Source organism: Macaca mulatta, chromosome 6 (assembly GCF_049350105.2).
Source record: "Macaca mulatta isolate MMU2019108-1 chromosome 6, T2T-MMU8v2.0, whole genome shotgun sequence".
In the NCBI taxonomy this organism is placed as follows: Eukaryota; Metazoa; Chordata; class Mammalia; order Primates; family Cercopithecidae; genus Macaca; species Macaca mulatta.
This window is the reverse complement of record NC_133411.1, coordinates 188,762,831-188,777,675: the sequence shown is the minus strand read 5'-3', so window position 1 is coordinate 188,777,675 and position 14,845 is coordinate 188,762,831. Positions and strand designations below refer to the sequence as shown.

General features: G+C 49.3%; 1 protein-coding gene across 1 annotated transcript in view; it reads right to left on the bottom strand.

The window, feature by feature from the left end:
- Positions 1-528: 528 nt before the first annotated feature.
- Positions 529-14,845, bottom strand: part of MAML1 (mastermind like transcriptional coactivator 1) — a 53,389-nt gene continuing 39,072 nt past the window's right edge. The window contains exons 2-5 of the mRNA XM_001105097.5: positions 11,413-12,828; positions 9,043-9,282; positions 6,549-6,645; positions 529-3,904 (exon numbers count right to left, since the gene is read on the bottom strand). Of these exons, the coding sequence (XP_001105097.4) occupies positions 2,922-3,904; positions 6,549-6,645; positions 9,043-9,282; positions 11,413-12,828 (2,736 nt within the window). The 3' untranslated portion in view covers positions 529-2,921. The remainder of the gene's footprint in view (positions 3,905-6,548; positions 6,646-9,042; positions 9,283-11,412; positions 12,829-14,845) is intronic.

The following is a 14,845-nucleotide window of genomic DNA, read 5'->3' as shown; positions in this document are numbered from 1 at the left end:
GGCCTCATTCACCCTTTCAGTCCAGGCTGCATCATCTGGTCCCCTTTCACAGTGTGCCATGCCACAGCGCACCATTCTTACAATTAAAAAAGGCGAAAACCAAGCCCTATGCTGAAGAGAAACCAAATAGGGCATGCAGCAAACAGACTCAGGGGCAAACCTAACGGTTCTACATGAAGCACGAGAAGCACCCAGCAGCTAAGACAGCAGAGCCATCCGGTCCAGCTCCCCTCCGTCAGCTGCATGGACGCCCGTTGAGTCCCAGGGCACAGGCTGCTTTCTCAGGGTGATGCTAGCTCCAATTTAGTATCTATCAGCAGATAACAGAAGCTCCTCTGAGGCTTCAATCAAACCAACTCCCACCCAACAATGTGCAATAAGAAAGCAGCTAAATCTATGACTCAATGGGCAGTTCTTTAAAAATAAAAATAATAAAAAAACAAGAAAAGCAAGCGGCTAAATTACAAAAGAAAACCAATCCCCAAACTTCTGCCAGCAGACCCCAGGTGACGTCAAATACAAAGGTGGTTTCCATACTAGCAAAATACTTTATTTTTATAATGATAAAACAAGGAAAGTAAAGATTTCTTTTTGGTGTATACCAGAGTTAAGGGCAGTAGAACAATATGGGGATTAATAGGACTTTTATGCACTTTTGATGACAATAAAAAGTTAACAATGCCAACCGTTTGCCATGAAACTCATCGTAGCCCCCAACACACACATATAAAGGACCACAGTTTTAAAATCTATAAAAGTAAAAAATATACAGTTGGAAGCTCTAGCGCTTATTCCATCTTTCATATAAAATTGTAAACATTTATTTACACAAAGCAAATGTGTATAACAAAAGTCTGAGCACCCTTTTCTTCTGAGTCGTGGCTCCTGGAAGACGGGGCTGTGCACAGAAGCAAAGTCATCTCCTCCCCTGACTCCCGAAAACCAGATTCATAAATAAAGCCATGGGCAGCTCCCTGGGGGGACCCCAAGAATCACATTTTATTGCTATGACACTGCAGCAAGTGAGGAGCCCACTGTGTCGCCGGCCCCAGGACTAAGGCAGAGTGCAGGGCCAGTAAGCCCTGGGGACAGGGGTGGGAGACGGGGCAGCAGCCAGATGGGGTCAAGAGAGGAACAAGGATCCACAACCAGCCTTCAGCCGATTTTTGGGAGAAAAGCCGCTGAGGTCACCCTCTTCCCCTTCAGATTGGGGAACTCGCTCAGAGGGTGGAATTTTCGCTGGCTTTATGATTTACCCCTTCTTTGAGAGCTAAACTGAGTAAATGGAAAAGGTAGGGAAGGTGTTTTAAGGAGAAATGGCCGACATACCACCTGGGGTGGCAAATGGCTATTAGAAAAAAAGATCTGAGGGTCCAAGTACCCCCAGTGAGAAAGGCACTGCTGGTGCAAAATAACTACCAATGTGTGTACAACCTCTAGTTCCCTCACCGCGACTCAGGCTGGTTGCATGAATATTTTCCTTGGCTCAATTCTTCACATAGTACTCCTGAATGATCCATTTGGAGACTCCAGGGAAATAAAAACGGGGTTGCAGTTTCTCCATAGAACACTCTGTATCTAAGCCACTTCTCAGCATTCTCTTTTCTCTCCACCATTCTGTGTAAAAGGGTCTCACCCTGTGCTTACCACTTTCGTTACGGGGAAGTGCTCTCTCCATCTTCGTTTTCCAAAAACAGCTCACATGTCATATTCTATTTTGTGAACCCTCAGCTTAGTCAAGTCCACTTGAATCTTTAGAAAGGATGTCTTAGTGTTATAAAGCAATCTCTTTAAAAAGTGCAAGTCATCTGACATGGGAGTGGCAGTTGTTGTCAAACAAAGTGGAATTGCTTCCTCTGGGCCGGCCTGCGGCCTCCTTCCCCAAAACCTTTATGCCAGGGTTCCCTTAGGAATTCTAAGACTCTTGCTTTCCCCCCTCCAATGGAGTAAATTATTGTTTTCCATTTGGACTACAGAGAGGAAGGAGAGGCAGACAAAAAGGCAACGGGTAAAGGAAAGACATCTGTGCACAACTGCACAGTGACCACGCTCCCACCATGGGCAACATACACGTTCAGAGAAACTGCAGAAGGTGGGGAGACGTAATACTCCAGGACACAGGACCCCCACATCTCTCCCTTGCATATGTAGCCTGGGTCCTGCTGCCAGGACGTGGGAGGAAGGCATTCCAGGGGGCCTTGGGAGGGAGGAGGAGCTGCTAGGAAGACCCTAGCTGTGTCACCCGACCTGCTATTCCATGCCTCCTGTCCCTTTTTGGCATACGCAGTCAACAGCCTGCACTTAGGGAAATAATCTTCCAGTGGCCTCCTTCTCCCCTGAAAGCTGACAAAGAGCAGAAACAAAAAAGGCTCTTAATCAAAAGGAAACCCTAGGTTTCCAATGCCACTTAATTGATTTAAACCATCACCTATCCTAATCTGTTTAAAAACCTTTTGTAAAAAAATTTAAAAATCTTTTCTATGCTACAAATTGCAAATAATTCTGCTATATAAAGTTTCAACAAAAACTTGTCCCTAACACTGGGGTAAGTGGAGAAATCTTGGATAAAATCACCATGATGGCACAGATTTTTATAAGCCTGATATCGTGGGGTTTCACTGTTGTTACTGTTGGTTTTTTGGTCATTTGGATAGAAAACCACCTTTAGAACCCTATCCTGCTGTCCCAACACCAGGTACTGATGCCAGCAGATGGGCTGGGGCCAGCCCGATGGACCGCAAGTGCTGGCCTGAGGGGTGCAGCCACGGACCCTGCCCAGGGCCAGGCCTCACCTGGAGCTTGGGCTCTACTGCCCAGCTCCCCAGGCCATGGGCTTTTGGTCCAAAGTAGTTGCTCTTTCTTTGAATCTGAGAAGAAAAATATAGGATGAATGAACACTAAAAACACTACAAATCCTTCCATTACTGAGACCCTAACAGGTCGTCCAAATCATTCATCCACTCCTCTGAAGTCCTGTTCTTCAGCAGGGAGTCGATCAGGTCGGTGTGTCCAGCCACACTAGAGAGCCCACTGCCACCTGGCTGCCCGCTGTAGGCAAAAGGCAGCTCCTGGCCCGCGGTCCGCACAGGGTAGGCCTGGGTACAGTGCAGCCCTGCCCGACTGCCCATCTGTGAGGCAGGGCTCTGGCTGAAGGCCCCCAGCTCAGGCCCTGCTGGACTCAGGCCAGGCAAGCCCTGCTGAGGGGCCGTTGGGGGTGGTGCTGGGGCAGGGGCGCTGGTCCTCTGCTGTGCACTCACTGGGGGTAGCAAGGACCCCACTGCAGCTGCTGAGCTCATGGGAGCCATGGGCCTGTTGGGCACTGCCTGGGAGAACTGCGGGCTAGACATTTTCAGGTGGGCCTGCTGCTGCATGTGGAAACTGGAGGCTGCAGTGAAGGGACTCACGTTGCTGTTCCCCGGGGTCTGGCCACTCAGGGTCGGCATTCCCTGATGCTGCCAGGAGGAATTCTGGCCTCCCATGGCTGGTGACACCCTTGGGACCGGCGGCTTTGTTAAGCCAGGGTTCAGGGTCCCCTTATTGTGCTGCTGGGAGAGGCCAGAGCTTCCCAGAGAGTTCTGCCCATAGGCAGCTGAGACGGAGGCGTTCTGGCCCACGCCGGTCTGCCGTGGAATGTGGGCATGTCCATTGGTGGCCTGTGGCGGGGGCTGGGCAACTATCTGGGTTATGCCAGAAGCCATGCCATAGAGGCTGCTCTGAGGCATGTTTTGGGAGCCAGGGAACTGAGCCACACCCCGGTCCTGTTGGCCTGAGTTTGCAGGGAGAGAGGAAACTGAAGCATGTCCAGGGCCCATCTGCATCAGATTCCCAGCCTGAGGGAACACTCGAGGACAGCTGGAGTTGGATGGACCCAAGGTGTTCATGCCGGGCACGGCAGCAGAGGACCCTACGAGACAGAGAAGAGTCTGGCAGTCAGGAGTGGACCACCACGGGGCCCCTCTGAGACCTGAGCCGCAGCACCAGAAGTCTCATGTTCACAGCACACTGGGAAGAGGGCCCTGGGGACCACGGGGCAGAAAGCCTCCCACAGGTGGAATGGAGGACTGGTCTCTGAAACAATGATGGGGTTCAGAAAGGCACAGAGGAAGGGCAAAGCCCCAGGGGAGAGAAAACCAGTAACCTGCTTCATTTAACTTTCAAGCACCCACCAAATTTCTGCTCTGTGGGGACCCTGTGGTGGGCACTGGGGACTCTGAGGTGGGCCCAACGCAAGATCCACCTCTGGGAGGCAAAGTTAGCACATGGCATGATGGGGTGTGATGGGGCACACCTGGCCAGCAGGCTGCAGGGTGCAGGCCAGAAGCCCTGGCATCTGGGAAGCCTTGGGGAAGGCTTCAGAGAGACGGTGATGAATCCACTGGGTTTACAATCACATAAATTTAGCAATTTAACAGTTTGGGGAAAAAGAGCATTCCAGGCAAGTGTGTACAAACGCAGAATCAGAAAAAGGCATCTGGGTGGGAAACTTTCAGAGGCTGGCCGTGGCCAGGGTATGGAGATAGTGGCCAGCTGATTACATATAAAACGGAAGAGCTAGTTCCGGCCAGATAGGGAAGAGCTGTGGATGGCGTATGAATAACGGGGTTGTGGCTGGGCACGGTGGCTCATGCCTGTAATCCCAGTACTTTGGGAGGCCGAGACAGGAGAATCACCAGGTCAGGAGATCAAGACCATACTGCCCCAAACATGGTGAAACCCTGCCTCCACTAAAAATACAAAAATTAGCTGGGTGTGGCGGCGCACGCCCCCAGCTACTCGGGAGGCTGAGGCAGGAGAACTGCTTGAACCTCGGAGGCGGAGGCTGCAATGAGCCGAGATCACGCCTCTGCACTCCAGCCTGGGCGAAAGCAAGACTCTGTCTCCAAACAAACAGACAAAAAAAGAATGGCGCTGTAAAGCCCAAGAGTGGCTGGACTGAGAGTGCGGCTGAGACCATGCTGGGAAGAGGCTGTTCAGTCATGCAGATGACGGGGGGCAGACTATGTGGGAATGGGGGGTGGAGGCGCAGGACTGTGTGACAACATCTCACCAGACAATATACCATCTTATGTCACACGATTTATACTATGAAATGACAAGATGGCCAGGGGAGGGAGAAGTCACAGGAAATTACCAGATCTTCACTGAGTACCCACTCTGTGGCAGGTGCTGTGCTGGAGAGAGAGAGCACAGGATGGAACAGAAAGCACCCCTGTGCTCAGGGAACTGCTGTCTAGGCCTCCTGGCTTAAGCAATAGACACATGGCAACACCATTAACTGAAATAGGTTTTGTGGGTAGGAGAGTCATTGTTCAGAGATTGGCCGTAACTCAGTGCTTTTTTCTTCTTCCTCTCTACTAGCAACTATATAATAAAAATTGGGGCCGGGCACGGCGGCTCACGCCTGTAATCCCAACACTGTGGGAGGCTGAGGCCAGCGGATCACGAGGTCAGGTGTACAAGGCCAGCCTGGCCAACATGGTGAAACCCCGTCTCTACTAAAAACACAAAAATTAGCCGGGTGTGGTGGCAGGCACCTGTAATCCCAGCTACTTGAGAGGCTGAGGCAGGAGAATTGCTTGAACCTAGGAAGTGGAGGTTGCAGTGAGCCAAGATCTTGCCACGCACTACAGCCTGGGTGACAGACCAAGACTCTGTCTCAAAACAACAACAACAAAATTGGATTGAGGAAAAGAGGAGAGCTGAAACAGGCTATTTCATTCCCATCAATAATCCACAAAATGTCAGATGGGTTTGAAGGCAGAAAACACAGGTCAGGCCCATGCTTCTGAGATGCCTGCAGATTTCAACCCCATGTTGACCCCAGGTAGCACAAACATGAAAGCGCACCCGGTCTCCTCCAGGACACACAGCTGTGGTCAGTCTCTCTGGGACCTTTGTAGCAAGATCCCAAATAAGGAAAACCAGAGGTTTCTAGGACATTCCGAGAGGAACTAGGAGGGCGGGCAGACCAGAACTTACTGTATCCATTCCCTGAAATCTCTGGGCATTTCTGGAGGGATGGCCTATGAAGTTCCCTGGCACATCTCAGAGGCGACAGCTAGACTCAAGTGTGCTTCCTGCCCTTTTCTGGCTGACTGTCCACTAGTGATGCTGCCATCTGTGATACTCAGTGAGCAGATAGGAGGAAAGAAAGAAGCCAAAGGCCACGCAAGTGCATTAAGTCCTCATCTGGAAGATAGGAGAGTCAATTTTTTGAACACATAAAAGCAGAAGCAAAGAACTTTCTTAAGAATTACAGAAGCTATTTCCTGTTGATAAGATGTCCTCCAGCTAGAAATGATTTTGCTTCAGGAAACTGTACAGCCAGGGACCTAGCAAAGGTAGTTCTAGTGGTTTGCCTCTATGCCCTCTTCTCCTGATGCCGTGCAGTAACTAGAAAACCAAGCCCCTTAGGCAAACTGAGGTGTATATGATGACAATGCATGCGTTTGATGAAGTCAAGGCATAGAGCTGGCCAGACAGCAGGGATTCAATCAGCACCAAGCAGCGGCCTCCCCGTCCCTGCTCCTCACGCAGACACCCCCTACCTGTGAACTGTCCAACCTGCTGTGGGAAGCTGCCTTGTGTCGGGTCTTGGTACTGGGGTGGTGGGCGGGTCAGATGGCGCTGAAACTGTTGCTTCTCCTAGAAAATGCCAAGAACCACAAAATAAAACCAACATATAACAAAATCCAAAACACATGGAGTGAGGGAGGTCAGAGAAGAGTAACTTACCCAAGTTTGTTACTCACAAATGGGCTCCTGTGGAAATAGTGCTGATTTCATTTTGGGGTTTTTAAATAGTATGAAACAGATCTAGGAAGCAATGACTTTTTTTAAAGGTAGGTATATCTGTTTTTAAAAAATGGACAGCCAATTAGGAAAATGCAAATCACAGCTACCATGAGATCCCACTAGGATGGCCAGAATCAAAGTCAGTTGATAACAAGCGGCTGGTGAGGATGTAGAGAAACCAGCACCCTCATACACTGCTGGTGAGAATGTAAAATGAGACAGCCTGTGGGAAACAGTCTGACAGTTCCTCCAAAGGTTAAACATAAAAATTACCATGTGATCCAGCAATTCCACTCCCAGGTATCTACCCAAGAAAAATGAAAACAGATGTCTATATGAAAACTTGTACATGAATGTTCACAGCAGCAATACTCATTAACAGCCCAAACAAGAAACCCAAATGTTCATCAACAGATGAATGAATAAAATGTAACACATCCGGCTGGGTGCGGTGACTCACACCTGTAATCCCAGCACTTTGGCAGGCCGAAGCAGGCAGAGCATGAGGTCAGGAGATTGAGACCATCCTGGCTAACACAGTAAAACCCCGTCTCTACTAAAAAAATACAAAAAATTAGCCGGGCATGGTGGTGGGTGCCTGTAGTCCCAGCAACTTGGGAGGCTGAGGCTGGAAAATGGTGTGAACCCAGGAGGCGGAGCTTGCAGTGAGCCGAGTTCACATCACTGCACTTCAGCCTGGGCGACAGTGAGACTCCGTCTCAAAAACAAACAAAGGGCAAACTAACAAACAAAAAATCCATACAATGGAATATTTAATTATCAAGAGGAATGAATTGCTGTTACATAGTACATGATTGAAAATGACATAACATAAATATAAAATGTCCAGAACAAATTTTTTTTTTTTTTTCTGAGGTGGAGTCTCGCTCTGTCGCCCAGGCTGGAGTGCAGTGGCGCGATCTCGGCTCACTGCAAGCTCCGCCTCCCGGGTTCACGCCATTCTCCTGCCTCAGCCTCCCGAGTAGCTGGGACTACAGGTACCCGCGGCCACGCCCGGCTAATTTTTTTGTATTTTTAGTAGAGGCGGGGTTTCACCGTGTTAGCCAGGATGGTCTCCATCTCCTGACCTCGTGATCTGCCCGCCTCGGCCTCCCAAAGTGCTGGGATTCCAGGCGTGAGCCCCCGCGCCCGGCCCAGAGCAGACAGTTACAGAGACAGAAAGTGGCTCAGGAGCTGGAGGGGCTGGGTGGCTGGGAGAATGGCTGCTCATGGGTATGGGATTTGTTTTAGGGTAACGAAAATGTTTTCTAAAATGGATTGTGGTAATGGCTGCACAGCTCTGTGATATACTAAAAATGACTAAATTGTTCACTTAAGTGGGTGAAGTATATGTTGTGTGAATTACATTGCAATAAAGCTGCTTTTTTTAAAGGCAGAACTGAGGCAATGATTGTCCTCAATGAACTTCACTATCTGGAGCCAGTTCTTATGTCTTAAAGATGTAATTTAAGGCCGGGCGCGGTGGCTCACGCCTGCAATCTCAGCACTTTGGGAGGCCAAGATGGGTGAATCACTTGAGGTCAGGAGTTTAAGACCAGCCTGGCCAACATGGTGAAACCCCATCTCTACTAAAAACACAAAAATTAGCCAGGCAGGGTGCTTCTCACCTGTAGTCCCAGCTACTTGGGAGGCTGCGGCAGGAGAATTGCATGAACCCCAAGGTGGAGGTTGCAGTGAGCTGAGATCGCGCCACCGCAGTCCAGCCTGGATGACAGAGCAAAACTCTGTCTCAAAAAAAAAAAACAAAAAACAAAAAACTCGCACTCGCAACCCTTAGTGCCTGCACACTACACTTGGTGACCAAGCGAGTGAACTGTGTGCCCTTCAGGGATAACTTCACTTCCCTCTTCTCGTTCTGGATTATGACAGGCTCTGTAAGGGCAGCAAAGCTGACCCCATAGTGGACTGACAGACACGTGAGCTCAGTGGCTTGGAAGCTGCTGACCAGAAACATGGGAAAATGTCCCTTCCACAAACAGTTTGAGCCCCAGAGTCTGCCTTGAGTACTCTCCACTAAGTGACACACAGCAGCTTCTGACATAAGACTACCCCCGTCTGAGAAATGCCACATTCCTGGAAAGGGGTTTTTAAAAGGCAAAGCACTCTAACGACAGGCAAGAAAGTCAGTGCAAATCCACACACACGAGCAGAAGGTGTGACTGCAGCAGTGACTCAGGGTGCAGGCAAAGGTGGGAAGTGGTGGTTTCCTTCCACCTTTCTTTTTACCTGTTCTGCCAGAAGGTGCTGTTGCCTCTGAAGGAACTGCTGTTGCTGTAAATGCTTTTGCTGCTGCTCCCTTTGTTTCTGCTGGTCCAAAAGCAACTGATGCTGCTTCATTACAGCGGCCTGTTGCTGGCTGCTGAGATAGGGGGAGCTGTTGTGGGAGCTGGCCACGGACACGGCAGGCGGCTGGGTCCCAACACTGGCAGCCTGAGCTGGCACCGGGACACTGGAAGGGTTCTGCTCCTGTCAACACAGATAGAGGACTGTGAAGTCTCTAAGCTCTGATCAGACCAAATAAGCTCCATCCAGTGAGAGTCTCATTCAAGGTTCACTCTCTTGAAGCCAAGTCTCTGCTTCCCTTCTGACCTCCAACAACCATCCCATAGGGCTGGAGCACAGACCAAAAGTGATGACATCTGAGCATACAGGAACCCAGCAACCAACAATTACTCCACACGTGTAAATTTTGCTCCCAGTGACTCACCAGTGACAAAGGTATGGTTTTACATTAAGCATATGTAAGCTTTCATATTTGCACACGATAGTTCCAGTAAGCAATCAAGGCTTATAAATGCTCCCTCATCAGGACATCTGAGTGCAGAGGGGGCCAAGAGGGGAAGAATACTTTTTTTTTCCTTTGAGACGGAGTTTCACTCTTATTGCCCAGGCTGGACTGCAATGGCGCGATCTCGGCTCACCGAAACCTCTGCCTCCCCGCAACCTCTACCTCCCAAATTCAAGTGATTCCCCTGCCTCAGCCTCCTGAGTAGCTGGGATTACAGGCGCCCACCACCATGCCCGGCTAATTTCGTATGCTTAGTAGAGATGGGGTTTCTCCATGTTGGTCAGGCTGGCCTCGAACTTCTGACCTCAGGTGATCTGCCCACCTCGGCCTCTCAAAGTGCTATGATTACAGGTGTGAGCCACCACGCCTGGCCTAGGGGAAGAATACTTTGAAGGGGGCTTTGGTCAATGGAGACCACTCTGCCCCATGTGCATAAACCTTAGATTTGGAGCTATTTCTGAACGACCTGAAACTGTCCATCTGTACCAGCATTTTACTGGAAGAGACTGCTTAGCTTTTGTCAAATACCCATCCTCAAAAAATACTGAGTATCAATGAGAACTTCAACAGATATTCTGTCAGTACACAGACCAAAGGTGAGAGTCATGTCAAAGGCTACCACAATACTATCCCATCATTACTGACATTTAGAAGAAAAGGGGAAAACTTAGCAGAAGATAGGCAAAAAGCAATCATTATTTAAACCAGTTCAACTTGTTGTGCTCCTTTCTAGTTATTCATTCTAAGATTCCGTGGTATAATTTCTTCACTCTAGTCACCAGAAACTTAAGAACTACTGAGAGAGCTTCGTAAGGAGCAAAGTGCCGGTACCCAAATGACAAGCACCCTCACTGCGCAGCCGAGTCTTTCTTCAGGCGTTTAATGGCGTGAGACATCTTACTGGCTGAAATAAGTGGAATTATCAGCATTGGGAGATGCTTAAACTGCTTACAGTTTTTGGCTATTGGAAATAACCACACAATGAATATCTTGGATATAACTTTTTCTTTTATTTTGGATTATTTCTTTAGATCAACTTGTAAGGTATATAGTGTCAATGCATATGAACATTTTACAGCATGTGAAAAATATGTAACGTCAAATGACTTCCCAAAAGCAGTGAGCTCATTTACACACTCTCATCAGTACAGGATTGTGTCTATGTCCTCATGATATTACCAGCACTGGGCTTTTTAATTCGCAAAATTTCAGCATGTATTACAAATTCACAAAGGTGTTCACTGCAGGCTTATCTGCAGTAGTAGAAAACAGGAAACAACCCAAAGGGCCATTTTCCATTTGATGCTACCAGGCTTTAGAACCATGATGAAGTAACCACAGAGCTGAGCTGTGCTGGGAAGCAGCACGTGCCTAAAATGTTATAAGCTTACCAAAAATTAGGGAATTTTGTACATGGAGATCTGAAAGGTAGTTTAAAAAAAAAAAAAAAAAAGCCAGGCCTCTAAGAAGCACGTTAAATGTAATCTTTATCTGCAAAGCACAGCCACAAATTACTTAATTTAAATCCTATGGCATGAAACAGACACTGGACTAAATGCAGGTGATTCCTCAAACCTTTGTGTAGTTAAAAATCCAGCTATGCTAGGGAACTTTACCCTATTTTTTATTAAGAACCAACCCTGGTTTATTTTATAAATTTCCACTCCCAAGAGAAGCAAAGGATGACAGCAGCTATTCCCTCCTCCCTCTTCCCACAACTACCTCGGACCCAATTAACATCCAAAGTAGCGAGTAACCTCACTGAAGCACCTGCAGCAGAGGAACAGAAAGCCAAGGCTCACACTTACCTGGCCAGGTGGAACGAGTGATCGGAAAGGCATATTTCCTGGCTTTGGCTTCATCAGAAACAGTGAGTTTTGCTCGTGACTCAGATGGGACAGCTGCTGGGGAAGATAAGCCATCAGGGCTGGCTTGCTCTGGCCAGACCCCGGGCTGCCTTGCCCGCAGTCCGCTTTGTAATGAGAAAGGGGTTTTGTATTGCCGTAGTCCAGCACAGACCCTGGGTTATTCACAGAGTTCTGATTCAAGTTACTCGGTGGCTGGTGACTCAGCAGGTTCACATGGCTGGGCTGGAGGTAGGGGCCTCCGGGCCGAGGGGAACTCTTATTCACACTAGGCATCATGAGCAGTTTGGAGTTAGTGAACTCTTGCTTGTAGCTGGAAGGGCTGGCAGGCTTCTCCATGGGGTAAGGGACATCTAAGGAGCTGTGGGAGGGCCCCGTCTGCTGCCACGTGGACATCTGGCCCGGGGCTGGTGCCGCGGTGGCCTGCTGTGGGTTCTGGAGCATCTGCTCGCGCTTCTGCTTGGCAGCGATCTGCTGGAGCTGGTGGGCAGAGGACAGCTCTGAGGCCCCTCCTGGGCCCTGACCGGGCAATACCACACTTGCAAGGGCTCTTTGTGCGTTCTGGGCCTGGGCTGATGCCGGCATCAGGTTTGGACTGGGATTGTCCGCCCCGGGCTGACCAGAGGTGTGGAATAAGGTTTGGGAGCCCCCTAGGCTAGGGGAATCTGTACTCACAGGGGCAGAGGAAGGCCCCAGAAAGGTCTGCCCTGCAGACCCGGCCCTCACTTGTGGAGAGCCTAACTGTTCTTGCTCAAAGGCTGCTGGAGAGAATTCCGTCTTAATATTAATGTCCTGTGCCAAGGGGGTTTGTGTGGCAGAGCCAGAAGACTCTGGGTCCTTCTTCTCCTCAAAGTCCTCATTAAACAGGTCCTTCATGTCTTCATCGGGCACCGACCTGTTCAGCTCCTCGATGAGCTCCTTCCACTCCTGCTCGTTAAGGTTGAGGTCTGGCATGAGGTTGCTCTGCGATATGGAGCCGACAGTCCCAGTGATCATGCAAGGCAGGTCTTCGACAGGCTCCTGCTTCAGTTCTTTATTCAGGCTCAGAGGAAATGACTCACTGGGGTTACTGCCTCCGTTCAAGTGGAGGCTCGAGTCAGCCAGACACTTTTTGTTGAGAGAGTCTAGCCCCAGAGAGTGCTTCCCACTGGACTGCAGGGCATCTGCTCCAGAAGGCTTGTCAGGCTGACCGAGGGGGGAGGCTGGAGGCAATCCATTGGAAGAGACGGCAACTCCCAGAGGGGCCTCCCGGCGAGTCTTCTTATGCCCAGGAAAGAGGTCCCCATAACCATTCTGTTGATCACCATTCTGAGGGGAAGTGGTGCTGTCAAGATTCCTCTTAACTGTATCATGAAGATGCTGAAAAACATTGAAAAGAATGACTTAGATACATATGAATTTGCTCTGCTGTGACAGTAACAAGCCAAGGGCTGACATCCCTGCAATGCTCGCCAGTGGGTTCTGCTTGCATAGTTTACACTCCCACTTCTGGGGACACACCTCCATTTTCCCTGATGGTCCTGTACCTGGCCAGTCAGAACTGAGGTCTAGCTAAAGTGCTTCTGCAGTCCTCTTTCTACGGGAGACAGGCATGAGGGTGCCCACAGCCATCTCATCTGGAGGTATGCCCAAGAATGGAGCCAACGAAAAAAGGCCAGAGATTACACACACACACACACAGACACACACATATATATATATACTTTTTTTTTTTTTTAGATAGAGCCTTGCTCTGCCGCCACACTGGCTGGAGTGTGGTGGTACAATCTTGGCTCACAGAAACCTCCACCTCCTGGGTTCAATCAATTCTCGTGCCTCAACTTCCAAAGTAGCTGGGATTACAGATGTGTGCCACCATGCCCAGCTAACTTTTGTTATTTTTTGGTAGGGACAGGGTTTCACCATGTTGGCCAGGCTGGTCACGAACTCCTGGCCTCAAGTGATTCACCTGCCTCAGCCTCCCAAAGTGCTGGGATTACAGGTCTGAGCCACCGTGCCCGGCCGGCCCCTCACTACTTCTTAGTGGGACTATTTGCTTGAACACAATCATGTCTAGTCTGACACTGTGACTCTGCTTCCCATTTCCTCCTCGATGGATTCATGCCACTAAAGTTAAGATTCTGCCTTGTGCCAGAGACAAGTGCTGTGGGGAACATAAAGACAAACTAGGCAGCTCCTCCTCTCGTGGGCTTTCAGGACACAGGACATACACAGACATGGCCACAGACTGAGAGCAGCACACAGTAAGTACTCCGGGAGTTCAGAGGCAGCGACTTTACGATGAGAACATGTCAGAAGGGATGGGAAGGGAAAAGAAGATGGAATCGCTCTACTACTTCCTCAGCTGCATGTGCTGCAGTCAGGACTCAACTCCACTGCCCAGAGGAGGAGCCTATGCTCAGCCTCTGAACACACGCTGCTCCTTTCCTGTGTTGACTTTATTACGTTTTTGTCCTTTATCCCCCACCCCCGGTACCATCCCCCCTTCCCATAAACTCTAAGCATCTATAGCACGTTATTAGAAAATGTTCCAAGTAATAGCCCTCATTATTATGTTTAGACAGGATTCAGAGGAGACAGGGAGCCCCTGTGCTAGCTTCTCCGGCTGCAGAGAAGGGCCACGTGACTCTCCACACCAACCCCAGGAGCCCAGGTGAAGTGCCCTGGCCTGGGTGTTCCACCTGGGGCAACTCCACGGGCATCAGTTCTCAACAGCAGACTACCCACTGGACACCAAGGAGGACCATTTTCTCAACCTCTAATCCCCAATTCTAATGTTCGTGTTTCTTCTTTTCCCCACATCAACATTTGCTTTTTTCTTAACTGTTAAAGCTGACTACACAGTGCTCTATAAATCCTAGCCAAGTCAGTATTTTAAAAAATCCATATATGGGTAACTAAATCGGTCTGAAAAAAAAAAAAATCGCAGGAATGCCTGACAAATGGAACTGCAGGGCAGAGGTAAGCAACAATCCTAGAATTCAGGAACACCGCCCCACAGCTGCAGGACGTTTGCTTTACTTTCACGCAGGTTCTTCTGCTTTCTGCTGCCACCTAGGGGTGGAAGGGAACCATGCACATAAAATAGACCCTTTTTAAAAGCCATTATTTGAAAAGTTTTCCTTGTGGAAGGTAAATTCATACCCATTTAAATGGTCAGAGGAAATAAAAATTAGTTGCTAAAATTTCCTTGATTTTCATCTTTTCTACCATTTTCTTTCTTTTTTCTTTTTTTTTTTTTTGAGACAGGGTCTTGCTCTGTCGCCCAGGCTGGAGTGCAGTGGCGCTACCTGGGCTCGCTGCAAATTCCGCCTCTCGGGTTCATGCCATTCTCCTGCCTCAGCCTCCCGAGTAGCTGGGACTACAGATGCCGCCA